This window comes from Thunnus albacares, chromosome 14 (assembly GCF_914725855.1).
Source record: "Thunnus albacares chromosome 14, fThuAlb1.1, whole genome shotgun sequence".
In the NCBI taxonomy this organism is placed as follows: domain Eukaryota; kingdom Metazoa; phylum Chordata; class Actinopteri; order Scombriformes; family Scombridae; genus Thunnus; species Thunnus albacares.
The window spans coordinates 24,700,428-24,727,992 of record NC_058119.1 but is presented as its reverse complement, the minus strand read 5'-3'; the positions used below and the strand labels follow the sequence as shown (position 1 = coordinate 24,727,992).

Genomic DNA, 27,565 nt, shown 5'->3' with positions numbered 1-27,565 from the left:
ATTCAAGAAGAAGGTCCTGAAGAAGCTCCTCTGGCCAAATGCAACATACTTAGTTGCATTAGTCCAAGTTGGATCTCGATTCATTCTCCAGTTAGCTGCTAGCAACTGTTGATTTCACGTCAACTCACCTGTATCCCACTAAGCAAAGCGTACCTGGCTACAGAAGCTGTTTAGTTCAAACTTGCTTTGTTTTTGTTCATCCTTGAGTAGGATGGCTGTGTTCAGATCTGCTCAACTCGATCACACCAAGTGGGAGAAAACAAATCAAACATGTCTGTTTCAACCAGACTAAACAAGGCAGGTTTGAAAACGCCCTAAGGCTGCTCCAAGTTGAATTCTCACCATGCCATGATGTCTTGTGTGAAATTGTTGTGTTGGTTTACTGAGATTAAACTTGCCCCAGTTGGGCATGTGACTGCATGTCAAACTCTCAGTGGACATCTCTGCCCCTAACACTTTCTTTTTTTTAAAACGTCAGAACAATCTCACAGCTTTTAACTGTCTTGTCAGGTCAGAGAGGTGGCGATGTGGTTAGAGAAATGATTGTGTAAGTGGAAAGTCATCAGACAAAGGTCCCACAGAGGAGACGTGAACAGATGACTAAGTAAATAAGAAAATAAAACACAGGAAACTGCATGTGCAGTTTGACTTTAACTAGGTATTAGACAGTTAGCTTTGTGTTAGCTAGATATACTGTTGTTTGACTTTAGTTTGCTACTAGATTGGCAGCTTTGACTTAAAGGACCAGTGTGTAGGGTTTAGTGGCATCTAGTGGTGAGGTGGCAGATTGCAACCAACTGAACATACCCACCCCCCTTCCAAGCGTGTTAAAAAACCTATGGTGGCTTGCAAATAACATGAAAGGCCCTCTTTAGAGCCAGTGTTTGGTTTGTCCTTGCTTGTCTACTGTAGAAACATGGCGGTGCAACATGGCGGTCTCCGTGGAAGAGGACCTGCTCCCTATATAAATATAAAGGGCTCATTCTAAGGTAACAAAAACACAATGATTCTTATTTTCAGGTGATTATACACTAAGTAAACATGCTTATGAATATTATAGTTCGTTCCGCTGGATGCCACAAAATTCTACACACTGCACCTTTAAATAGAGGTAACTTATAAGGACATTGTACTAACTACAGAGGCTGTGTTTTTTCAAGGATGGTGTTGTTTATCCCTGCATGCATCCAAGAACAGCTCACATCTTTTCATGCATCAGACAGAAGGCAGAAATGTGTAGTACAGTAGAAATGGGTAAAAACAGATACTGTGTCTGTGATGTCACTCATAGATTTCCGAATAGACACTGTGGAGTCTGGATTGTGGGTTTACCGCTTTTCGCCATCTTATCAGTTGTTTTGGGCAAGGAAACTACAGCAACAAGGTGAAACCTCAAAGAAGATGAAGGGACAAGCAACTCTGACCACTTTAGCTGAATGTGACAGGCTGAGACACCTGTCAATCAAATAAAAATGCCACTTACAGAAAAGGCAGACAAGGGCGCTTCTTCTAGTGAGGCGGCAGTGTGAACAGTGCCGTGAAATGACAAAAATGAAAAAAACTGTATATTGCTTTTTCAACATTTAGTCAAAGATTATTTTTTCCAGTTGTCAGAGTTTTATAGCAGACAGATTCAGGGAAAGTGCTCATTGGCACTCAGCTGTTGAATATTCAAAACCATGAATCCGTATCAAATTTGCTACTTCATTAGATGAAAGAAAAAAAAAAAGTATATTCTCACCCATCTTGGCAGCAGTTTTCTGTGAGGTGAGAAGGACAAGAAGAGCAAGAGATGACAAGTGTTGTGTTGTGACTTGTCGTGAGGTGTGATGGCAACAGGAAATTAGTCATTGTCCCCAAATACATCTGAGCCACACACTCTCCAGTGAAAAAAAGTAATCAGAGCTCATTTCCTGAATTTCACCAGATGGCCTCAGTGGAAATGGTCAAGTGTGTGCATGTGTGGGTGCACATAGCCAACAATAAAGTGTGTGTGGGGGGGGGACAGTAGATGGATCAAATGTTACATTTTCTGTAGTGCTGAACTCTTGATTGACCAATCATAGCTGGATTTAAAGTGTTCCCCGACCAGTCAGGGTCGAATCTATGAGCTCATTCACCAATCAAACCAATCATAACTTGATCTGCAGTGTTTATTGATCAATCAAAGCTGGATTTACAGAGATCACTGACCAATCACAGAAGGATATACGGCAGTCATTGCCGGGATTTATTTTCACTTTGGTTTCCACCACAGAGTCACACTGAGTTTATGTGATCTATATTTGCATTTTTTAAGATATAAATACACATTTTTAGACATAATTTATTTATATGGGTTTTTCTCTAACTCACTGCATTGACACAACCAGACCACAGGACATCCAGTAAACCTCCCAGGCCTCCAATGCACCTGCTTATTAAAACATTTTCATTAATTTTTTGTCAAACAGCTGCAAGTATATGAACTAACTAACTAACAAGGAATCAGTTCAAATCCGCCTGAAGACTTTCAGCAGAGGACATTTAATAACATTTGTCATTGAAGCAATATTTTCTCTACAACATAATGCCAATATTTGTCCCAATACTCTCACATTTCGGGGAATACTTTAACTTGCTTTCTCACCTGGAGCTAGATGAAAAGATTGATATGATTTTACTCTTTGTGCTTTCAACACAAAGGTAGTTCTGTGACATGTTTAGAGTAGCTTAGCACAAACAATGGAAGCAGGGGGAAACTGCTAGCCTATATCTCTATCAGAGTTGTCTTTTAACAGCTCTAGATCCATCTTAATAACGTGTAAAGAATTAAAAGATGAGACATTTTTCTTTAGCAAGGACTTAGCATATACGCAGGGGCTTCACCATGATGAAATTGAAGATATTGATTGGTCCTGACCCTCTCTCATCTAACCAGATTGCTCAGGCCCATTGATAGAGATGTGACCCTGACTGAATTAAAGTATGTTCTAGTCAACTTTTCTGTCAACATTTAGCACAGCAAACTTTCCAAAAACTGTTAATTTGCTGATGTCAAACAACCCAGACAGGTTTTGAATTTTGTACCCAAAGTAATGCACCAGAAAACCTCCTCCCTCTATAATTTCCCTCTAGTATTAACTGCAATTTGTCTCAACCATACAAAGATGGACATAGCAAAGTATGTCGTCATGCATGGGTTTGTATTTGAGCCAGTTTGAAGTCCAGGACCTTCCAAATAAGGAGCGCAGGTTATTGATAACTGATAACACTGACTGGTGCACACTTGGGCTAATGTTAGCCTCTTTAGATAAATTGTGCAAACAGGGCAGGTATCATATTCAAGTACCGAAATATTGCGACAATAGTCCGACTCAGTAGGAGTCCAGGAGGCAGGGAGAGCAGCAGACAGGCGATCTGTCAATCACTGCTGCCAATCAACACCCATACGGCAGACATCAAAGCTACAGGAAGTCTTCAAATCTTATTAATGGAGCAATAATGACCACAGGCACACTGTTCACACAATTTAGCAATTGAAAACAAATATTGACTTAGTATTAATAGAGAGAAGTTGATGCTTTTTGAGTAAACTGGGAGTAAACTGGAACCAGAGATTTTTTTAGAGCCAGTATCTAGCCGCCATCGGTGGCATCGCACGTCCTCATTGGCTTCAGCCTGAAGACGTCATACTCGCCGCTTGGTCTCAACAAAATCATTCCTCAGTCTGGATAAATCTGGATGTGAGATACCATTCATTCATTCATTGAAAACAATTTGTCTCTTAGGAAATGTTTTTAGTGATCAGTGATGAAAGCTTAATCAACATCATTTATCGCTCTGTATCTATGTATGTATCCCAGAGGGTAAGTATGAATCCATTTTGTGTTATTGCTATCAATGCAGATATAAAAATGAAAGGAGAGCCAGAACAAAATCAAATAACGTCATGTTGTATTCAAACCTCTACAAATGTGACAACACTGTACCAAAAACCTAATTCCTCTGAATCATAATTCCCATAATTTATGAGAATCATCAGAATTAGGCTTGATCAGGGTTTTTTTTTTTTCGTGGAAATGAATGATCCAAACAAGTGATGACAAAAACAACAACAAGGGATGGTAGGAGCTGAACGAGTGAATAAAAAGGGGTGGATGATTAAACGAGGGGAAGGCAGGAATGTGGGCCAGCAGGGTGTGATAATCTGTCTCTCTGCCATCTATCCCACATGGGAAAGAGAGCGAGAAAGAGAGAGGGAGAGAGATTAAGGGGATGTATGATGTATTCTGACCCATATTCATACACACAGTGATGTTTTGTGACCCACATACTATGTCATCTAATACACGTCTTAATTTAATACTGATGTGTTTGTGTTACATTTAGAATGAATGCACTATTATACTTAGAATACCACTGTAATGTAATAATATTATAATATAGCTATACTGGTTAACCTACATTGTATATGGAAGCCAGTTTACTTTGAGGTTTTGCTGTCAAAGGATCTTTGCAGCTCATTGGATGGTTATATCCAAACAGACACATTCATTCACACATTCAAACTGTGCGGAAAACCATCATCACATACGCAGTCACCAAGACACGTTTACTAATTCAGAGATGTAATCGCTGCCAGTCAACATGAAATCCCCACTTGTCATTTTTAGTCTACGGTATGCAACTTTTTGCCTTGAGTCAGCAAAGTGTTACGCTCTTCTCGCCCTCCTCATCTTCCCTCGATTCTCACCGCCGCTCCTGTCAGTCGTCTCGTTGAGCTGTCAACCTTGAAGCGGCATCAGACCTCAACCACAGTCTTCGCACAAACAAACAGTGAACATGCCTGCATTTAAACAATTATCTACACATGTATTTTCTCTCCTAAATTTAGAACGGTAAAAACCTTTTATTTCTTTATGCTTTCCAGTATTATTGATGCTCCCCTGTGCTGTTGTTGGACGGCCACAATCAGCTCACTGCTGGACAACTCACTACAAATGACACTACAGAGGGGATAGTAACTTAATGCAAATAGTCTCTTATCACTGTAACAGAGTTTCCTCATGCATTGCTTTTTAATTATGCCCTAAAAATCAATAATTAGCTTAAGTAGATGTTAAAGGCTGGCATTACAGAGTGGACTATAGAGTCCTTTTCATGTCGCTGGCTTCATCTACTGTTAAACTAATAGCTTTTTAATAAGTGTCCGTTACTCAAATGTTCCTTACTGCTTAATTCAGACACGACAGGATATTTACAGGAAGAGATATAATAATGCTCGCACATTATTTGGCAACTGGTGCACAAGAAGAAGCAGTGGTGTCGTTGGAAAACATCTGTAAGCTGAGAAGTATTGATATAAAGGAAGGAGAGTGTGTTTTTTTATCTCACAGGTTGGATCAGTGTTGCATTTTAAAACTTATCTTGTGCATGAAGTTCACCCCTACTTCCCACAATGAATACATTTTCTTGTCAATTTCATTATCATTACATTTTATTATTTGAAAATTGTGCTGCCTATTTTAACAAAGTTTGACAGATAAACCGAATCTCTTACTTAATTCCTGTTTGATCACATGCCGTGTTTCGTTTTTCATTTATATAACGAGGTTCATGTCTGAAAGGGTCGTAGGATTAGTTTTTTCGGATTGGTAGACATGGATTTGCTTAAGGGATTTGATGTTTTGAATTTTGGAGGGTTTAGCTAGCTGCTTCTTTAAACAGCAATTTAAAATCCCATTAAAATCTTGCTTTTGTTGACCCCCAGTGCTTTAACTTTTTACCTTGCTGCAGTGACGTGTATGACTGGACTGTGTGACATCACTGTCGGGTGTGTTTACAGGTGCAGCAGAGAACCCAACCACACCCATCAGTGATCTAATATTGTTGTTTATTCAGTATTTATGTTTTTTTAAATGAACATCCCATAAGTCCTTGCGGTCTAAACGTATTGGTTCGACACAGTAGAGGAGACATGAGTGAGTGGAGGGATTGCGGCTAGTTCAGACATGTTTGTAAAACGATGCGCACAATGGAAAAGTTGTAACTTTGTTAAAATAGCACAAAAAAGGTTTAAATTTCTGATAACAGCTGCTGTAGTGGATGCTGAGTAGAGAAACTACAGGAAGACACTTCATTTGCTCAGAAAGGCAGATGAAAGAAACGCTAAATGAGAGATTGCATTGACGTCATGACTTCGGCTCTCTATTCATCATCAAAGATGTTTTCAGGGCCTCCTCCTCTTTTTCTCCTCCGTCTCCTCCTCCTCCTTTCCCTGCTCCAGTGGTAATGCGACATGATGGTTTAATGGCCAATGTCCTCCTTCCACCAACACCAAACTCCTCCTGGTATCTGTTCAATAGAACAACAGGAAGGATCACAGAGAGACAAGGAAGGAAAGAACAGCGAGACAGCGATGACAGAGGGGAAAGAGAGAGAGACAGGGGGGGGGGGTTGTGCGTGTGAGAGAGACACGTTCTCTTTGAGCCTCTTGTTGTCCTTTGACCAGGCGGTAGGAAGGTTGAAGCTTTTTCCAGGACACTGCACAAGTGAGGAGATAACATCTGTCACTTTATGTCACAGCCACGACTGCTGGACATCTTCTGCAAATAAAGATACTGTGCATCCTTTACTGTAAAACCTACTGCAGCCTTTATGGATCCTTTGACATAGGTAAAAATCTGAATCTTGGCTTATTTTCTTATTTTTAAGGTGATATTTTTAATGTGATTTTACCTCATTTGTGGCATTGCAAACTTCTAATATTTTTCTTCATTTCATTGCTGCAGCAGTTGCGTCCTTCCCTGCACACACAGGTACACTTGCTTTTTCCCTTTATCCCTGCATATTCAATAGAAACAGTGATGTTTTACTTGAGTCTTTCTGAAAGGGATATTTTTAGTTTTCAGACTGCTCACGTGTCAGAATAAGAGGAACAACAGTGTTTCTGCAAGCAGCGGAATATCTCTCGCATCCCAAGAGGTTCAGAGACTGGAGGTCATCCTCCTGCGTTGTTATCAACGCACTCTGATGCTGACAACACACACACTGGGTATATTCTTATTCACACACATACACACTCTCTAGACCTGAGGAATGATGATTATGGCATTAATGGTTTGCTCTTTTTAAGCTGTCATTTTGATTTTGACACTCTTCTTCAGAGCAACTTATAAAAGAGGCGTAGTAATAGTAGGAAAGAAGCCCTTCCACATGAATTAAATTGCAGATTTGCAGAGAAAACAAGAACCACAATAATTGTTTTTACAAAAGTGCAGTAAAAATAGCTCTCCTCCTGGAGCATCCTGGAGGCTTAAAACCAGTCAAAAAATAATCTGAAATAAATCCCTTCTGTCTGTTGTAATTTTAAACAAGTACAGTAAGTTTAATATTATTTTGGCACAATAACAACACCTGCTGAGAGGTTAATTAGTGCCTGTGCTAATTGATGCAAATCCAGTACGGGTCAGGTGCAAGTCGCAGTCTGAAGGGTTTTCAGTTTGTAACAGAAAACAGGGAGAAGCTACAGTCGTGACTCAGGAGAGAGAACAGCCGGTGTCCTTAAAGTGCTGGATAGAAAAACTCTGCAGTAGAGCACACTTTAAATCATCTCAATTCCACCAAACAATGAACTGAAAGAATTTGGAGGACTTAAAGTTATTCAGTGCCAACTTTTCATACTTGAATGCAGAAAAAACCGCTCTTCACAGCAGTTTTTTTTTTTTTGATTCATGGCGTTCTGTCCAGCATATTGTGTTTAGCAAAGCAACAATGTGTGATACATAAAAGTTCTTGGCCTCATGTCAGATAAAACAAACCAGTCAACCAGACCTGCAGGCCAATCAGACACTAAGCCTTCATATCTATTTAAAAAAATCACTTAAATAACTTTGGATATGCACCTGTAGAACATGCATTTAACAGTAACCTGACATCCCTTAATCAACATTATTTTTTAGAAATCAAATGGTAAGATGAATATGAAAGTCGTAGATTTATTCTGGCACCTTTGACTATGAACAACCCAGTTTTAGAGCAACAATTAAACATATAATTACATATTTAAATCTTATTGAGCAGTAAATATAAAGATTATACAACATAATGGGTGTCCATAACAGTCAAACTTCTCTTTTGTTAAACCCCATCATCACAGATAACCACAGATGTGTTTTAAGAGGTTCATCAATGTAAAATCGTTTCATGGGTTTGTTGCTGTAACACCGCTGAGGGCCATTAGAGAACAAAACAGGAGAAAGAGAAATTAAACATTCAACCAATGGAGAACAATACTGTATATCCATCCATCTCCAAAATGTGCAAGAAATGTTTGTTCTTTCTACTGCTGCTATTTCAAATAATTTCAGACATCCTTCTTTCCTTTCCTTTTCAGGAATTATGAAAAGGATGTGTTTTATTTGGGAAATGACTGCACTCAGGGGGGGAGATGTTTCAATATCACTTAGGATTGATTGGCTTAAAAATCCAGCTGTGTGGTCAGATAATAACAACGATGTTAATGCATCCTAATGAGCATCCTGGTCTAGCTGCATTGACACTGACTGTTACGTGCAACTGGCTTAATTAGCCCTCCGGGTCAAATGTGATAAATGTTGTCCATTAGCTGATTACAGTGTTTTAGGATTTGATTGGGCTCATTTAAATGAGTTTCATTAAACATGCAGAGACTTGGATAATAAGTCACCTCATAAAAGTACACAAACTGTATTCACCACATTTTCACCCGAAAATACTGAGAGATTCTGTTTAGAAAGAAAAAGTTACTGTTTTTGCTTTGTTTTATTTTATCCACACACACACACACACACACACACACACACACACACACACACACACCGCCTGGGCCTGTTTAAAATAGCACTTCTACTTTTGCACAATTTATTTTTGCACCATTATTTGCATACAGTAAACATTTCTTGTAATATAACAATTAGTGACAGTTACTCAACAAAAACAACAAAAAGTTAAATATCGCTAATAATGTCTGTAGTAATTACAGTGTAATTTTTCAAATTGTACTCACTGCCAATTGGACAATTGCTCTGAGGCAATCCCCAGTTCAACAGATTTATGTATCTACTTGGAGCAAAGAGCAAAGAGGAAAGAAAAGAGCAAACATGTTAAGATCAAACTGAACAGCCTAGTTTGTGCAGGGAGGAAACATGAAAATATACAACAAAGCTGGTATAAATCACTGAGTATAAATGTGGTGTACAATGAAACCAGTTCCTGCTGTGTATTTGATTTGTTTGTTCTTCTCTGAGTTGTTTTCTTCATTGATCTGCCGTTATTTAATATTTTATTTGTTTGTTTATGCTCACATAACAGCTCACTGTTTTATTTTGCTTTGGTTTCTACTATGCAGATAATTCTTAATGACTAACCCAGTGTACAAACAGAGCCTGAAGAGTGTCCTGACCTTGGAGAAGAAGCTGAAGTCTCAGGAGGGATGTTTGTGTGTGTGTGTGTGTGTGTGTGTGTGTGTGTGTGTGTGTGTGTGTGTGTGGGAGGATAGCACTCCAGCTGTCAGCTATCAAAAGAGGAAAGTGTGTAGTGGTTTGTTGGGTTGCTCAGAACGGTCCACATCTACTGAAGTGCAGCCTGAAGGAATGTAAAGAGCTGGAGAGATGGAGGGATGAAGGGAGAGATGTAAAAGTGGTAGAGAGAGGAAGAAGGATACAGGAGATAGATGGATGACAGATGAATGACAATTGAAGGTCTTCAAGACCTTGCTGCCATTGTCGTCATTTACTGTAGCACCATGACTGTGCTATAAATTATGAGAAAAGCTTGTTTTTTATGAATTGATCAAAAATCATCACTATGCCGTCATAGTTAAACTTTGACAAAAAATAAAACAAACTGCATGTACAGTTTGACTTTAATGAGGTATTAGACTGTTAGCTCTGTGTTAGCTAGATATACTGTCAGCTTTGACTTTAGTTTGCTACTAGACTGGCAGCTTTGACTGAAAGGACCAGTATGTAGGATTTAGTGGCATCTAGTGGTGAGGTTGCAGATGGCGACCAACTGAACACCCCCACCCCCCTTCCAAGTGTATAGGAGAACCTACGGTGGCCGCAAAACTTGTGAAAAAGGTAAAAGACCCTCTCTAGAGCCAGTGTTTGTCCATTCTGGGCTACTGTAGAAACATGGCGGTGCAACATAGTGGACCCACTCCCTATGTAGATATAAAGGGCTCATTCTAAGGTAATGAAAACACAATGATTCTTATTTTCTGGTGATTATACACTAATTAAAACATACTTATGAATATTATATTCCCTTTCTTTCAAGTCTGTTCCACTAAATTCTACACGTTGGACCTTTAAGTGAGCTATCAGCATTAGCTCCAATTCTATCAGCTAATTAAATGAGTAAGTGAAATTAAGTGAGCTGCTAATATTTTCCCTTTTCAAGTTTCAGCAACAGATTAGCCTGATTTTCAGACCTCTATGAGCTTTGATTTTGACTAACTATTAACTAGCTATAACCGTTTGAGTACTTTTCTGATAGCTTTTAGTTTAGTTAGATATAGAGTATCTGCTTTGATTGGTTATAGACTGTTAGCTGTGACTTAAGCAAGCTTTTATACTGAAATTCTTCCTTCGGAGGCTGTTCCAGGAGCTTTCACTTCATCCGTCAGTACCCAGTGCTGTTTCCTGTTATAGCACAGACTATTTACTGATGCTGCTGTAAAGGGAAGTGAGCTGTGGAAAAGTATTGGTATGGTCCTTTAAGACTCCTGTTACTCCTAGTTTACTCTCACTGAACATCAGCGTTGATGCCACCGTTGGCTTGAGTTGAGTTTGTTGTCATACTTTATCGAACATCCTGCCAGAAAGAACTCTTTCTGCTTCGATGTCCGTGGATGTCCAGTCAGCCCGTGCTATGGTATATTTCATATTGAAGAGAAGGTGGTTGTAACTCATAATGACAAGCTGTCAGATTGAATCTGAGTGGCCGCTTGATGCTTCTGTATAATGTATGCAGCTAATGTACAAAGTGATGCAGCGTACGCAGCAGCAGTCAATATCACAGGCTCTTAACCTTTATAGCTTCTGACACCTAAAAATAAATGACTGTTAGTGACTCCCTGGTCTGGATGGACACACACACAAACACACACACACATACATAGTTTGACCTTTGACAGTTAATTTTGTTTTCTTGTGGTGCCTTTGAAGTCTAACAGACGCCATTTTTATAACAAAATATACCCTAAAGATTAATTTATGAACACAATACTCTGTAAATTTATTTTCCTTAATGCTCCTGATTCATTTTGACATCATGCTGAAGAAAACTCTAAACTAAATGCTCTACTTGTTAAACTAAAAGGACTTATTTTGTGAGGAGACGCAATAGTCGTAATGTCAGGCACCAAAAAACGACATATAGTTATGTGATGTCTGTATAAGTTAACAAATTTCCTCATGTAGGGGTGACTGGTTGGTTGGGTGGATGGTATCACCTAACAGTGGACAGTTTTTTAAAATCTGTACCTACAATTGTCTCCTAACGTTAACTCCATGTATCGTTCTGGAGCGCACACGGTCAAACAACGTATTGGTCGTTTAATTTACTTCTTGTTTGTGAGCCAATGCAATTTATATTTTTGTTGGACAAATTTTCCCCTCAAGGTCTATTGCATACCTCTACTTCAATTAACTTTATTCCATATTTCTCTTGGCAACTCCCAGAGAAAAAAAAGGCTGCTTTCAGAATGCAATTAGCACTGCATCAACAAAATGCAGCTCCTCCATTTATTTCAATGAATGAGGAAGCTGAATGTTGGCACAGCAGGAGTACTCACTAAAAAAAAATGCAGCGTTGTCCTGCAGAAAAACTGATTCTTGCTCGACTTTGCTGCAACACACTGTGCTGTATGTGCCTGGGCACATTTGTCATATTATTGTATAATTTGTAACATAAGAGAATCATTATTCTGTTTACCTTAGGATGATTGCTGCTTTGATACATTTTCAGAGTAGTAAAATCTTGTTTATGTATGTATGTGATATGCCCTCACACTCATGGATTTATTACTGGATATTATGTAATCTCATAGGCGCCAGCATGATCACACACACATGCAGCCCAATGTTTTCTGTGGAGTAAAACTCATCTTTTCTACCCCCACAATTTTTTTTTTCTCCTTATGCACTATGAACATAAAAGAAGGCTTTGCTCTTTAATATGCAGGGACTGCCAAAACCTGATGTGTACAATTGATTATTTTTAATTGATTTGTCATAGTGCTTGCCAAAATGGGGGGAAAAAAAGTTGTATTTATATTGTTTAAACATAATTTATGCTAATTTAAGACTTGCTTGTAAAGTTCAAAGCCATTAGATCAGATATACAAAATTGCTCTGATTCATTGTCAGAAAGTATCAAATCAGTGCTTCTGTTTACTGTGTAAACATGGTGGTTGTTTACTAGTAAATAAGGTGTAGTGATCTTTAAAAGAGATGTGATCTAACTGCTATAAAAGAAAGAGGAGATATTACAGTCAGTAAGTCACAATGAAAGGTCAGTACTTAAATTTTTAGCTTTATTTGTTTTTATTTTTAATCATTGTGTAGTTAATGCTACCTCCTTTCTCACTATGTCATGCCTACACTCAAAAAATGAGCTTCTGCGTAGCAACACGTTGTATTGACTCATAGTCTTGTGAGGCCACTGGACAAAGCCGCCCGGCAAATTTCTTTTTTGCTGTCTCCATATAATTCAAAACCAAGGAAGAGAATTTAGCAGGTGGATAGTGAGGGGTACGAGTTTAGACAGAAAGCAGCAATGCAATAATTTGGGGCGAGTGAGGAAGAGACAGAGGAGAAAGATTATAATAAATGTTGATAGTGTTATATTTCAAATCCCTGAGGGTACCATACCCAGCTGGAGCAGAGAAAGCAGAGAAAGAAGAGAGAAATTCTGTTTATGTGTGTGTGAGTGTGTGTGTGTCTCTATGTGTGTCTGTATATGTGTGTGTATGTGTCCATTTGTGTGTTTTGGTGACTCTAGGTATTGTAGCTCAAGAGATCTACAGTAGAAATTTAGAATTTACAGAATTAGGCCTACATGCCGATCCCATGAAAAAAATCAGTGCAAATGAACAAGACATCCAACACTAGAGAATGTTTTAAATCTTCTGTACACGATGGTGTCACGCTTTACTTGTTTCTTTTTCAACATTCATTATGTAACAAAGGTGAGCGCAGAGCATCTGAAGTTGGAAGAGACTGGAGACTGTACAACACATGGTTATGGGTGTGGCATCACATTTTAAATCTTGGCAAGCCAGAAAAACAGTGATTTCGGTAAATAGGCATGGAGAGATGACAAACCAGCAAGCGCCAGGGTGGAGTGTGTTGGCTGAGATGCCAGGTCGCTACCAAACACACATTAGGAGAAGCCAAATTAATTATTCAGACCATTAACTTTTGGAAAAAAAAAAAATGTACCAACTATTTCGAGAGAGAGAAGCTGGGAATTTATTTCAGCCAAGAAAATCTTTGGAGCCAGCGTGAATCGGATAATAACGATACCGCCAGTGTCTTGCTCGAAGGCGCTTCAGCAGAGCTCGTGCGTGCAGGATCTTCTGCACGAGAAACACACACACGCAGAGACCTCTATGACACTCGGTTACTGCTGTGTGTGAGAGGGTGTATGCTATATGTTCATATATAATGAAACAGCAACAGTGGTAATTCACTTTGGCAGCTTGTCACTAAAGCTTACTGTTGAACATACACCCACCTCCTACATCATATACTAGAGTGTGTTACAAAAAAAAGCCAGCTCATAATCCCGTGGTTCATATTAGCTCAGTTGAAGCTTATTTATTGCCTTTTAATGTGCCTGATGTGTCTTTATTTTTTGTTTACTGCAATGAAAAGTTTCAATCAAGGCAAAGTTTCAGTTTGAAGAGCTGCAACAGGAGAGATGAAAGAGGAGATGAACTGCAACCTCTGACGTCATTACGACTACATTACTGAAGTTTTGATCATTCCCATGTTAATCAAAGACACAGATCGTACATTACTGACATAATGCAGTGACAGATGGAGCGAACAAGCAGTCAAACATCCCATGTGTGCACTGATCACATGTTACTGTCAGTGTTAAAGGTTTTTGTTGCTCTTCACTGTAACCGGACTCATGACTATATGACAGCCTGATAAGCCTTGTTAAACTATCTGAATATAGTTTAGCAAAGATTAGATGCTTCAAAAGCTAATCATACATTTCAATAACATTGTAATGCGATGTGATAGCAATACTACAATCAAGGTCATTTTAAACCACATTATATTACTAGTGATCAATGATTTTTAATAGGATAATATCGCACAGTCACAAAGTTCTTGTTCATAATGAGAAAAAAATATCTGCAAAACAAAATCTGAGTAAAATTGGTCAATATTCTCAAATTTATAACCTCTAAATTTGACTAAAACTCAAAAGTAGAAGTTAAGTTTTGGTAGAAAAGTTGGCGAATCAGTAAAGTAAAGATACATCATGGCGTGATGGAGTCTGCTGGTGTTTAGTTTCCTCACCATATGGCCTAAAATGAGCAGAAATGTCTGTAGATGTTAAACTACCAGGAAAAAACAAATTAAGACATGAAAATAACATAATTTACAATTACTTGGAAATTACACAAATCTTTTATTTATGTGCTTTTCTCTTATTTCTTTCTGCATACTTTTGTAACATTTGTTGATGAAATGCACATTTTAAATTTCCTTTTTTTTTTGAGGAAAGTTGCTTAAAATTTGTATTGGAGCTACAAAGATTATTAGACTTTGAGTTTGTCTGTTGCTTTGTGTGTGTGTGTGTGTGTGTGTGTGTGTGTGTGTGTGTGTGTGTGTGTGTGTGTGTGTGTGTGTGTGTGTGTTTGTCTTAGTGTTACAGTGGAGGAAGGTTTATGTGAATTTAAATCTATTTAATTATAGATTTCCTTGTGAGTTCTCTCCGGAGAGAACGAGACAAAATGGAGTTTATGAGGAAGAGACGAGAAGCGAAATGAAGAGAAAATCATGTTAGGAGAGGGAGAAAGAGGAGACAAAGAAGTGTGTGAGCGGGGGGAGACGTTACTGAGAGACCAGAGAGGTCTGCTGGGAATCGTTTGGGGTGAGAGAACATTTTCCTCTTCTCGGGAGTCTGTGTGAAACCAAATTACTGTAGACAACAGAATTACAGACGCAGACATTCAAGAGGGGACAGAGACGAGGAATGAGCAATAGAGAGGCACAGAGACTGAAATGAAAATGATATTTTGAGTGTAAATCATTTATAGACTTTGATTGTTTCTGCTGCTTTATATCCGGAGCTGTGATAGACAGAAAGAGAGAAAAAAAAACAACAGAAAGCATGTTTATGATTGAAGGAACCAGATCCTTTAATTTACTGAAGCTTCTGCTTTTCATTTCTACTGGCTAATGATTAAAACAAAATTATAGTAAGTAATATTTTAAAGTAATTTTGAACATGTTTATGACATTTCTGCTTTACTTTTGAGTTCTGACAGCACTGAGTTGTCGCCACAAAAACACAGGTCAGATGTCTTTGATGCTGACGCTACCTTCGTTTTGTGTTGCCAACAAGACTGACAAAATGTAGGATTAACTGTTTGCCACATCAATGATGCACATCCTCCTTTAGTATTTTTTAAAACTCAAGCAAATCAGATGACATGAAAATGAAAAATGCAACTCCATGCAGCTTTTATGTTTTGTATTTTCCACCTTTTTTCAGAGTTATTTCACTTATTTTCTAATCTTTATATATTTGGCTTGTTTTGCTTTTTCATGTTTTATTGACGAATGTGACTTTAAATCACTGATTCTTTTATTGTTGCGGACACCAAGAAGTTAATAGGATCCAAATAAAGAATAAAGGATGTTAGAAAACACTTACAAAAGGCTACAGAGAGCAGGAATATTAGCATTAGATCATTACTTTTGGTTGCAATGCGAACAATCAGCAAAAGAAAGAAAAAAAAATAGATGGTCGCTTCCTCTCTCGTGTGTTCAGAGTGACAGGCAGTGAGACAGACAAACAGGCAGAGGGGTGGACAAGCAGAGCAAACAGAGAGATGAGACATTAAACAGAAATGGAGAGGAACAGGAACAGTTCTGTAATCTAATGATGATGATGACTGAGAGGGAGACAGTGTGTGTGTGTTTGTGTGTGTGTGTGTGTGTGTGTGTGTGTGTGTGTGTGTAGACTCTAGCTCTAATTATCTGTCACGCACTGAAATGGAATAAGTCCTCAGGGAGAGAGAGAGAGAGAGAGAGAGAGAGAGAGAGCTGAAAAGATGGGAAAAAGAGAAGAGGAAGGAGAGAGAATAAGGAGGGAGTCACGATGTGTGCGGAGCAAGAAGGCAGCAGTTATAGTATAACATGACCTCACCGTACATGCATGAAACTCATACACACACATGACCTCCTCCATCTCTCTCTCTCTCTCTCTCTCTCTCTCCCTGCAGTGAGCTCCAACCAGAGCCATGGGGAGTACCCAGACTGCAGGAGTGAGAGGGAGTCAGGAGGGGAGGCGTCTCTCCTGGTGTCTCCGCTGGTGGTGGCGGGGATTGTTATAGGTCTGGTCCTCTTCCTCTCCTGCATCACCATCATCGTGGGCAGCCTGCGCAAAGACAGTCGACTGAGAAACCCGCACCTCCGAGCAAGCTACGGTCAGTCTGTGACTGATTCTCGAACACACCCACTGACAAACTGAGCAACTAGCTAACTAATTATTAACAATTAAGTGAGCAGGTAAAACATGTCTTCCCCTGAGCAATGACAGTCTTTCAGATATTGTCATCTTGACCTTTGAGTGTAGCATCTCTGTGACAGAGCACAACCATCCGTAGTCAAAATAATGTCTTACATTTTTCTTGTTATAATGAAAAAGTATCTCATTATAACGAGAAAGGTTGTTTAGAGCAGAATTTCAACATTTCTTATCCCTAAAAGAAAGTAAGACTTAACTAGCTGCAACGATTAGTCGGTTTATCTATTAGTCAGTTGTCAGAAATCTGCAACTATTTTGATAATTTAAAAATGGTTTTAGACATTTTTTAAAGCAAAAATGTAAACATCCAGGTGTTGCAGCTGCTAACATGTGGAAAATCAAAGCTTTTCAGTGTCATAAATGATAATAAACTGAGTATCTTTGGATTTTGGACTGTTGATTGGACTAAATGAGACATTTAAGCTCTAAGCTTTAAGAAATTATAACATTTTTTTCTACTTTCTGACATTTGATACAAAGATTAATGATTAGTTGAGAAAATAATCAGCAAATTAATTGATAATGAAAATAATCATTAGTTGCCCCAGTTAGATGCCCAGTCCTAGAGTTCAGATCAATTCACTTCATTCAAACATTCAGGTGCACTCATTTCAGCAGCAGCACTACTTTTTTTTTTTGAGGGACACTTTTCTCGATATAATGAGAAAAATTACCTGAAACTGAGAATTTTTTTTTTTTTTTTTGTCAGACTTCAAAGATAGTTATTTAGTGTTACAGCAACACACTGAACAAAGTCATAAATGAACCACAGAAACAAAGTTATTAATTCTTCACTCATGTGTCAGGTTGTTTTTCTTCTTTGATGGAACTATTGAAGTCATTACAAGTCATCAGAACAGGAAGTCGTTTTAAAATGAGAAAAACGAAGTTATTAAAGATACATCATGTTGTAGCATATAAAAGTAACACAATGTAAATACAAAGATCATATGATAATAAGATTTCTGGAAAATTTCAGGCACCCATTTATACATATATTCTCATATATATATACATACATATTAGATATTTCTTATGTGGAGGCTTTTCTGTTGCTCATATAAGTCTGAAATTCACTACACCTTCATGCACGTAACTTGCTTTTAAGGAAAAAAAAAACCCTTTAGGAATGTATATAGACTATAAATAAATGCAAGTTATCTTGTTGCATCTTTGTATGTAGATGACAGATGTGTAAAAGATAAACATCACAGTCTATTACCCCACTTATTCTAATGTTACTGGATTTTCTTAGATGATTAAAGTTCCATTCAAACAGGACTTGAGCTGCATGTCTCTGTCTCTGCAGGTCCGGATGGTTTTTCTTATGGAGGTTCAGTAGGAGAACTGAGATCTACCTGCTTAGAAGACTTTCCTCCTGGTTTAGACTTTGACTCTTACAGAGACACTCTGTCACAGGTCAACAGCTTGTATCCCGACTCACCTCCACGGTAAGCGCTGGTGTGAATTCATAAGTACTCACAACGTTGTTTTGTAAGGAAAAGGCAACAAATGTGACACAGATAATGTCGAATATAAAGTTGCTATACCCTTTGAGAATATATTCTAAATGGAAACTAAGTACATCATCATTTTGAGAATTGTAACTGAGTACATTACTGGTTTTCCTGGTTTAGGTTTTTAGTATTCAGGCACAGAAAACAATTTCCACCTGCACAGAACACAAACTAAAATGCAAGATGACTCTTGGATCTACTTTTAATTGCAGTTGCCTTGCAGGTATTTACTTTATGGTCAAATCTGAAATGGGTCCCAGAGGAGGCAGTGTTGATATTGGACAATTGTTGACGTTCTGGTGAGCTAAAACATTCAGAGAATGAATTAAAATTGAATCAAATTGAAATCTCAAACCTTTTCTCATCCTCCGCAAGCTACAGTATGTTGGTAAAAACAAGCAAGCGGACCACTCCTCCTTCTGCCAATTATGTCAAATGTCAAATCTAAAATGTAACTGACCGTTCTGCTCATGTCCCCCACTGTTCTGTGTGTGTGTGTGTGTGTGTGTGTGTGTGTGTGTGTGTGTGTGTGTGTGAGGGAGAGAAAGAGCTCGCTAAAGGCCAATGTCATGGTGTTTTTGATCCAAATGTCAGCTGGTCTAATTGGCAACTTTAATAATTCACATACATCCCTCCCCTGCAGTGTGTGTGTGTGTGTGTGTGTGTGTGTGTGTGTGTGTGTGTGTGTGTGTGTGCTGTAGTCTCCTTCTCCTTCCTCTGCCTTAGAAACACTCACTCACACTTCACCTAAATTAATCGATTTGAGTATAGATAGTTATCTTATCTCTTCCTTTTTACTTTTTTCATTTCTTCATTAAAGAGAAGGTTCATTACTGACTCACGTAGACGACTGTATCTGACTTTCACTCACACACACACAGTTGCAGCAAATTTAGTCTATGAATTGATCTGACATTGAGTCATAAATCTAAAGAAGAGAAATTTAACCTTTTGACTATTTTATCAGGTTCCTAGAAGCGTAACATTGAGATTCAGCTCAGCAATAGAACTTTAAGCTTTAATCTGATTTTTGGGGGCAGCAGAAACAACACATCACTGTCATATATTAACCTTTTTAAGTAGATATGGTGAACTTGTTAGCAAAAAGTCATTTAATTACACATCTAGCAGATAAGAAGCAACATCATCACACATGTGTAGTCGTGTTTCTGTCCACCTGGTGAATGTAAGTCCAATACTCACTCTCTTTTAGCTCTGTGTTTGGTCTCCACCAGCTCCTGAGAGAAATATCTGGCTATTTAGCTGCTAAATGCTCCGCTATGTTCACCAGCTCGTTGCTAATTGTGTCTGTTTGTGTAAAGTGGGTGTTTAGAGCTTTTTCTCTGAAAGTCGACAGTTAAACAATGAGCTGAAACTATGAATCTCCGTAAAGCCGAGAGGAGCCGCGGAGTGGCTGATAATTCTCTGTAGGTTCATCACTACGAACAACAACTCTGACATTACACTTTGTCATTCGATACATTGTTAATAAAAAAAATTGATTATAGCTGTTATAGAAACACTGAGATCGTCAATTCAGAAACTCCAGGAGATATGGATGTCTTATGCAAAAAGATTTATTGACAAACACAAACTCGATCGACCGAGGACACGGCAGTTACAATTCAAAGTGCCGGTTTGGACCCAGTGAAATACTGCAGCAAATCTGAAGGAAAAGAGCTGAACCACACTCAGTTATTCAGGCAGCGCCCAGGACACCACGTCCCCAGTCACAACATCGCTATAAGATTGTTTACTTTAGCGCTGTCTCTATGGCAACAATCATAAAACCAGGTTGGCTCGACTGGGAAGAAGACAGCTGTCTGTCCCTCACTGTCTGCTTGTCTAAGGTGCATTTTCATACACGGCACATATATTAAAATTCCTTCTCAATATCCGCCACAAGAAGTGGATGTTTCTTGCTAAAGTGCTCCTTGGGAGTCATTGTGAAGTTCTCTTTTTGAGTTTTTATGTATATAAGCTTGTATCTTCGACTTTTTATCAAGAATCAGATATTTCTTATTGCACTTATTGCTCAATTTCATTTGTTTTTCTACTTTATTATTCATGCCCAGTTTCATATTCATCAACAGTGTCTACACAGAAGGCTTGAATTGATATTGATTTTTATTTTCTTCACTCACCAGCCATGTTATTAGAAGTACTTTATTGATCCCCGTGGGGAAATTATTACACATAGCTCATATTCTTTGAGGCCTCAATTGATTCGGCGCAGTGTTGGAAATGTTTCACATGGACCCTGATTCATGCTGATTCAATAGTGTTGCACAGTTCTTGCAGGTTTTTTGGCCAAACATTCATCATGTTCAACGTGAGGCTTAAGGTTTCTTCTGGGGTTGTGACCTGGAGACTAAACCAAAGCTTCTGCCTTGTTCTCTGTGCTCTCTTGCAACACAGATAAAATATACTATCCTGCTAGAAAGATACATCATCTGTGAAGGGATGCACCTGGTCAGTAGCAGGGTTTAGGTTTGCTGTGGTGTTCAAATGATGCTCGGAGCTTCAGGGCCTAATGTAGGCCAGGAAAATGTTCCCATGCATCATTACAGCTACTACCTGAGTTCTGATTAATCCATTCTTAATGTTTATGAAAAACTTTTGTCCTCACTTCAGCTTACACAGCAGAAATTTTATGGTATGTTTGTGTTTTGTGCTTCTTTGTATTTACTCTGTTGTTGACATTCTTGTTGTAATGTATGTATATGTATTGTTGAGTTTTGTGCAGTTTCATATGTATTTTACTGTTGAGTTTCATGTATTTTAAAAGCCCATCTAGGGACGGGCATTGCAAACTAGCCTAGGCTATTAATGCTGTGGTATGTGGCATAATTATATATTTGTCCCTAGACAAATAAACATAAAAGGAAAGGAAAGGGAAGGAAAGGAAAGGAAAGGAAAGGAAATAAGAGGAAAGGAAAGGAAAGACTGTGCAAGAGGAGAGGAAGAGAGAAAGGGGAGTTAGCTTGCTACGTCAGTACTCTGGCAGGGAACCAGAGTGTTCTGGACAGCCTGTGTGAGAGCCGCACTTTTTGGCCCGAACGATGGGACAGCAGCCAACACACACACATACACACACACACACACACACACACACGCAGGTACACACAAGTTCAAATAGACACACATGCAAATAGACGCACATACATACATACAAATTGCACATTTTGTTTACCATAATGCTGGCAAGGCATTTATTTGGAACCCTGTCAGCAAGCAGGTAGCTGAAGTCATATGATGATCCTGCAGGGTGTGTGTGTGTGTGTGTGTGTGTGTGTGTGTGTGTGTGTGTGTGTGTGTGTGTGCCACAGATGGTTGAGGGAAACTCAGAGAACTCAGATCAACAGCTCACCTACTGAGATTGTGAATGCTACACTTCCGACACAAACACGCACACACACACACACACACTCTCTCTCAAATAAACTCACGCTCACGGATCAGCAGCTCACCTGTGGAGACTGAAAGCTTCTGCTTCCTCTCAGGGAGAACTGGGCAAACATTGGTACACACATGAACTCTCTCTCTCTCACACACACACACACGCACACACACACACACATTCATTTCATTCTGAATAATATAGGGAAAGAAGTAAAGGCAAACAGTTTAAAAAGATGTGTGTTGTCGACCGTCGGTTTTTCACTGTTATTGCCAACACATCCTCGTAATTGAACGACCACAAAGGTCGATTGTACCTGCACTCCAGAACCACCCATAGGAGCGTTTTCTAATATGCCGCCGCTATCAGTACTTTCCAAAACCGTTACAAATCACTGTTACAAAATAATGACGTTTTTATAATGTGACAATGCTGTGTTAAGGTTTAGGCACAAAAACCACTTGTTTAGGGAAAGATCATGGTTTGGGTTAAAATGAAAAGTTGAAACATGGTGTGGGTTAAAGTTACTACTTCCTTAAAGTTTGGCAACCTTCGTTGTCATGGCAACAGTAAACACCACAACAATTGTAGTTACAGTTTATAAAGTCCCAGTGAAATGAAAACTACATTTTCCCAGTTTTAATCCCGTGTCCCTGTGTTAATTGTTCATTTATCTCCTGTTATATGTCAATAATGAGTATCAGAGTGTTTTTAGATTAAAATTCCTCTTTTCTCTTCCTGTAAAACAGTTTCAAATGTTTGATGACTCATCCTGCACTCAGGGGTGTTTACAAAAGTTCATCCAGTCAAATGTGACTTTGAGCGAGTGGCCACACCGGTCATATAAAACCACACTTCACCATTTGTGGGTATGTGGGAGAGATAAGGAGAGACGTGTGTTTGGATATCAGTGGGCAAAAACTTTTTTTTCATTTCCAAATTAATGTGGCTGCTGAGGTCTAAATCATTCATCTCCCCCTCGTCCTCCTCTTGATCTAACAACAGGTGAGGGAGGTGTGTGTGGAGCCAACAGTCCAACAATCAAATGCAAAGTATTTGATTTAAACCTCTCTTGTGACTGTACATTCAAATACTCAGTTTCACAGGGAAATACGTCACAGTACAGAACCTAAAGATGCTCTAACTTGCGTTTCACTGGGACTTTAAAAAACATGACACTCACAGTTGGAAACGGGAAACTAACAGCGGTCTCCTGCAGCGAAGTCCACTTTTTGCCATCTATCTATCTAACCATCCACCTAACCTGCCACCTCTGATTATGGAAATTTGTCACCTTATACTGACATCGTCTGAACTGCGTCACTTCTCTGGGTCATAATTACTACGGCTGCTGGATGGCGTCTGTCACTTAAACATAACTAGAGGTGGTTTTTTAAAAAAAAAAATTTTTTCGATCTATGCTGTCATTTTTCTTTTGAGGATGGTTTGATAATGCCAGTGACCTGATTAATTATCATTTATCATTAGAGCAGCTTTAATAGATTTTGAGATGTAAATGCAACATTGACATATCTTATAAAACTGTTATGGTGACACAGAGCAACATCAGCATTTTATTTGGAGCTGTGACTGAAGTTTCAGTTTTAGGCTTATATTATTAGTCTCATGTCATCAATTCTCTTATTTCTTTTGGCTGGCTGGTGTGGGCAATTAGCTTAGAAGCAGAGGTGTATTAAGTGCTCATGCATAGCAGTGTTGAGCATGTCAGCTTTGCTGAGCTGTTGTTGGACTGAGAGCTTATGTTTGTTTGCCTCCTTGTCTTTTGCTGAGAACTAAGCTGAAGTTAAGCCGACAGACAAATATCTGATTTTTTAGCTGCTAATTGCTCCAATATGTCCACTAAGACTTTGTCAGTGTGTTGTTTGGTGCTGGACAGGAAGTATACAGTGGGTTTATCAGAGCTGCCTGCTGCCGCTGTAAATAAGGGTGATATGAACCAAAACAGTAGAGCAGTGAAATATCATGTTTATGTTTGTTATTAGACAAACAATAATGCCTTAAAAGTATATTATTTATGATTTAAATTAAACAATGAGTGCGGTAGGAATATATGACTTTGATAACTGAGAAAGAAAGTTCTCCTTTCTTAACAAAATACTGCAAACTGTAAGTAAAATATTTTTTAATTACCAGTAATAGTACTTCCATACCACCAACAATATAAAATATAGCATTTGTTTAGTTTGCAGCAGCCTTGTCTGGTACACACACACAGCAGACAAAATATATATAAAAAGATTAATACTATGAAATCACCTGTTCAGCAGCCTCATCAATTAATGTCAACAGAATAATTTGTTTCTGTGTCATATGACACTATAACGGTCAGTGTCAGTGACAACAACAGGAACACTCAGGTCAAGATGACCTGTGAAACCTTTGACAGAAAGAATGACACCGAACTGCAAGGATCTGCTTCTTACAGGCGACAGTGACAGTAAAAGTGTGAGACAGAGAGAAAGTGAGAGACAAGGTGAAGAAGGACAATAATCAAATCTGTAGAATCCACTTCAAATACACCGTGTTGTCCTGTTATCTTGTAAAAAGAACGTAAATCTTGCCACAACACACAGACAGGTAATGTAAATACACCAACAGGAGACACATGACCTAATCTGTTAAATTTCATCTACACATTTCCTTGAAATGTTAAGTCTAACTGTAGATTTCATCCCCTGAGCTGCTTTATGCTGAGAAACCAGATCGGCTTTGGCTTGATCCTCATTGTACCTGCACACTACGCAGCATCTATATGGTTTTCTTACTCTACAGGTAGGTACTTCTCACAGTGATAACAAGCAGGTACATGCCAGTTTTACACACATAAACACATACACGCTCACACACACACAGAGGACCATATGCTGTATGCTGTAGATGGAGTTGTCCCCTGTCCAGCTCTGCAGAGCGTCACATCCAAAGCATGAATGAATGCGAGAGGTCCTCCTTAGATCCTGACCTGTACTGTATGCATATCTGACTTAGACATCCTTGCTCTCGTCACAAATATCTAATAGATAGTAGAAGACAAAGACACAGTTCTGACATATATGTTACCTTATAAAGTTGTTATGGTTCGTGTGTTTGTAGAAAAGCACCCACATACACATCCAGCAGACAGGGCAGGTACTGTAGTGTATCTGGGCCTGTTTATCAAAAGCAGCTTCTTCCTTCTGCTGAAAATGAGGTTTGTGACAAGACAGATTGGTCTTCAAACTTACTCCTAGTTAAAACAGTAATTTTTAGAGTCTGCTTATACTCCCCACCATGGTGTACATAAAACAGATCTGAAGTTAATCAAGTCAAGGGAGAGGGGCGGGTCCACACAGACAAAGAAAGAAAGAAGGAAAGAAAAATAAGAGAGTAAGGAAAGAGAAGAAGAAAGAAGAAGAAAACCTTGATAACCGAATGCATTTTAATAATACAAGAAATATAAAAACATAAGGACAGCAGCAGTATGCAATTAACCAATCTGTTAACTCTGCCACTGAGCAATAACATAATTGACTGACTTAACTAATTAATAATCATGGATTTAATATTTTAAGGGTCATTTACGTGATGTGTCTGGATCTCAAGCAGAAAAAGGCAGCAGACAAAAACACAGACGAACAGATAAACAGAAGCAGTTGTGTAACTCCCAGCGTGAGTCTCAGAGGGGATAAATCATTTTCTCTCCGCCACACCTAGCTCGCACACTCGTGTTAGCAGAACACACATGAGTGTAAAACACCACGTTCATTATCTAGTGTGAGTTTTTTTGCAGAAACACAGCAGAAGGCCGCAGGGGAGCGGAGGAGCTTATAACTCCTGAGAGACCAGAGACACGGGGATTAACAGTACAGTGTGTTACAACACCTCCGAAACACTCCTGCCCTGCCCAACACACACTCTCCCCTGCCTCCAATTTTCACCTCAACATGCTTTATTGGCATGAATGTTCAAGGTCAGTTTTCCTAATAAAATAGTAAGAATTAATTTTTTTTTTTTAAAACTGAATCCTTTGGTTTGTGTGCATGTGTGGAGGTGTGTGAGGGTGTCAGGGAGAGATTTTTATGTAAAATTCAGATGAGTATGTGTTGAGAAAAAGACTCATCTGCAAATAGACCACTACAGTTTAATTTTAAGGGTTTGATGACATCTGAAAATACAGTAATTATACTGTTTAGGGCTGCAACTAACAATCATTTTCATTATCAATTAATCTGAAAAATGTCAGAAAACTGTTAAAAAAATGTTATAAGTTATTATAAATGTTCTTAGAGCCTAAGGTGACATCTTCAAATGTCTTGTCTGATCAACAATCCCAAATCCAAAGATATTTAGTTTACTATCATGTATAACACAAAAAAACTTCAAATCCTCACATATGACAAGCTGCAACCAGCAAATGTTTGGCATTTTTCTATAAAAAAAAAAAAAAAAGATTCATGAATTATTAAAATAGTTGCAGATTTATTTTCTGTCGATCAATTAATCATCGCAGCTCTTATACTGTCAGTCTTAATAATGCAGAAATACTGAATTTATAACCAGGTATAATGGGGTTAGTAGTATAAACACTTAAAGGGGGCATGCAAAGATAATCCAGTAGAGCCCCTGAATAAAAATATAGACCTTAAATTGTACAGATTATATCCTCCTTAAATAAATAAAAGAAGACATTGAGGTAACTAAATCTCCAGGTGGGTCACAGGTTTCATTGCAATTAAGTAGTATTACTTTATTATTATATTTATTAGTACTAAACCATCAATCCTCCTGTGTGTCTGGAATAAAAAAGGGTGCCAGTTCTCTGAACCAGGTGCTGAGGTTCTTACTTAATAATAAATGTTTGTTCCGTCTGGTTTGTTTAGATAAATGACCAACAAGTGATTAATTAATTAAAATGTGTAATTAACTGAGTAGGTCATGCTGATTTAAAGGTATGATGTGGTTACAGGTCACATTTAAAGTACTATTTCAGTCCCTTATAGCGGTACTCGGGGTGAGTGTGTATGATGAGCAGTGGGTGCAGCGGACATTAGGTCTTTCTGACTGAGCTTCGTCCTCACATCGAAGCTAAAATAGCTCTCCCTCTCTCTTACACGCACACGTATACACACACATTTAGCAAAAAACCACGGACACACACTCTAACACTGCTTTAAAATAGCTGCCATGTGGGCACACACACTCACACAGGTTAGTGCTAGAGACAGAGAAAGTGCACACACAAAGAAAAAAAAAGAAAGAAAGACTTAGATAAGGAATAATGGGCAGCAAGGCAAAACCTTAACTCATCATACACACACACACGCACGCTTGCAGCGCTGTGGTTCCAGACTGAGTTAACCGCTGTGCTGATCGAGTTACACTGATTTACTGCTTCCTATGCCGCCATCATCATCTACCATTAGCTTCACACACACACACAGCCTGTGGTTTTATAATTCTGTTTTCTGTTTAGTTTTATTCTATTTTATATCTTCTACTCTGTCTCTTCTCTCTCTCTCTCTGGGTGGGGGAGGAGGTTGGTAGAAACCTGACCTCGGGGCTGCTGGAGGAGTTCATCAGGGAAGCGTTTTTGGGACTCTGCCAAAACAGCAGGAAGGAGGCTCTGTGTGTGTGTGTGTGTGTGTGTGTGTGTGTGTGTGTGTGTGTGTGTGTGTTTGTGTGAGTGTGCATGCATGTGTGAAGAACAAAAGGAGGCTGCTGACTTAATCGATTCCTGCTGGGTTAGACTACATGTTGGTGGTGAAATATGAGGCATTAAAACACCAATTTAAAAATAATTCACATTAAGTTTGACATAATAGTGTATTTACCATGTATTATAAACTAT

The 27,565-nt window shown here is 38.7% G+C and overlaps 1 protein-coding gene across 2 annotated transcripts in view; it reads left to right on the top strand.

The window, feature by feature from the left end:
• Positions 1-27,565, top strand: part of bean1 (brain expressed, associated with NEDD4, 1) — a 52,088-nt gene that overhangs the window by 15,590 nt on the left and 8,933 nt on the right. For both annotated transcript variants that reach the window (XM_044372003.1, XM_044372005.1), the window contains 2 exons: positions 16,499-16,702; positions 18,113-18,254. In XM_044372003.1, coding sequence (XP_044227938.1) covers positions 16,499-16,702; positions 18,113-18,254 — 346 coding nt within the window. The remainder of the gene's footprint in view (positions 1-16,498; positions 16,703-18,112; positions 18,255-27,565) is intronic.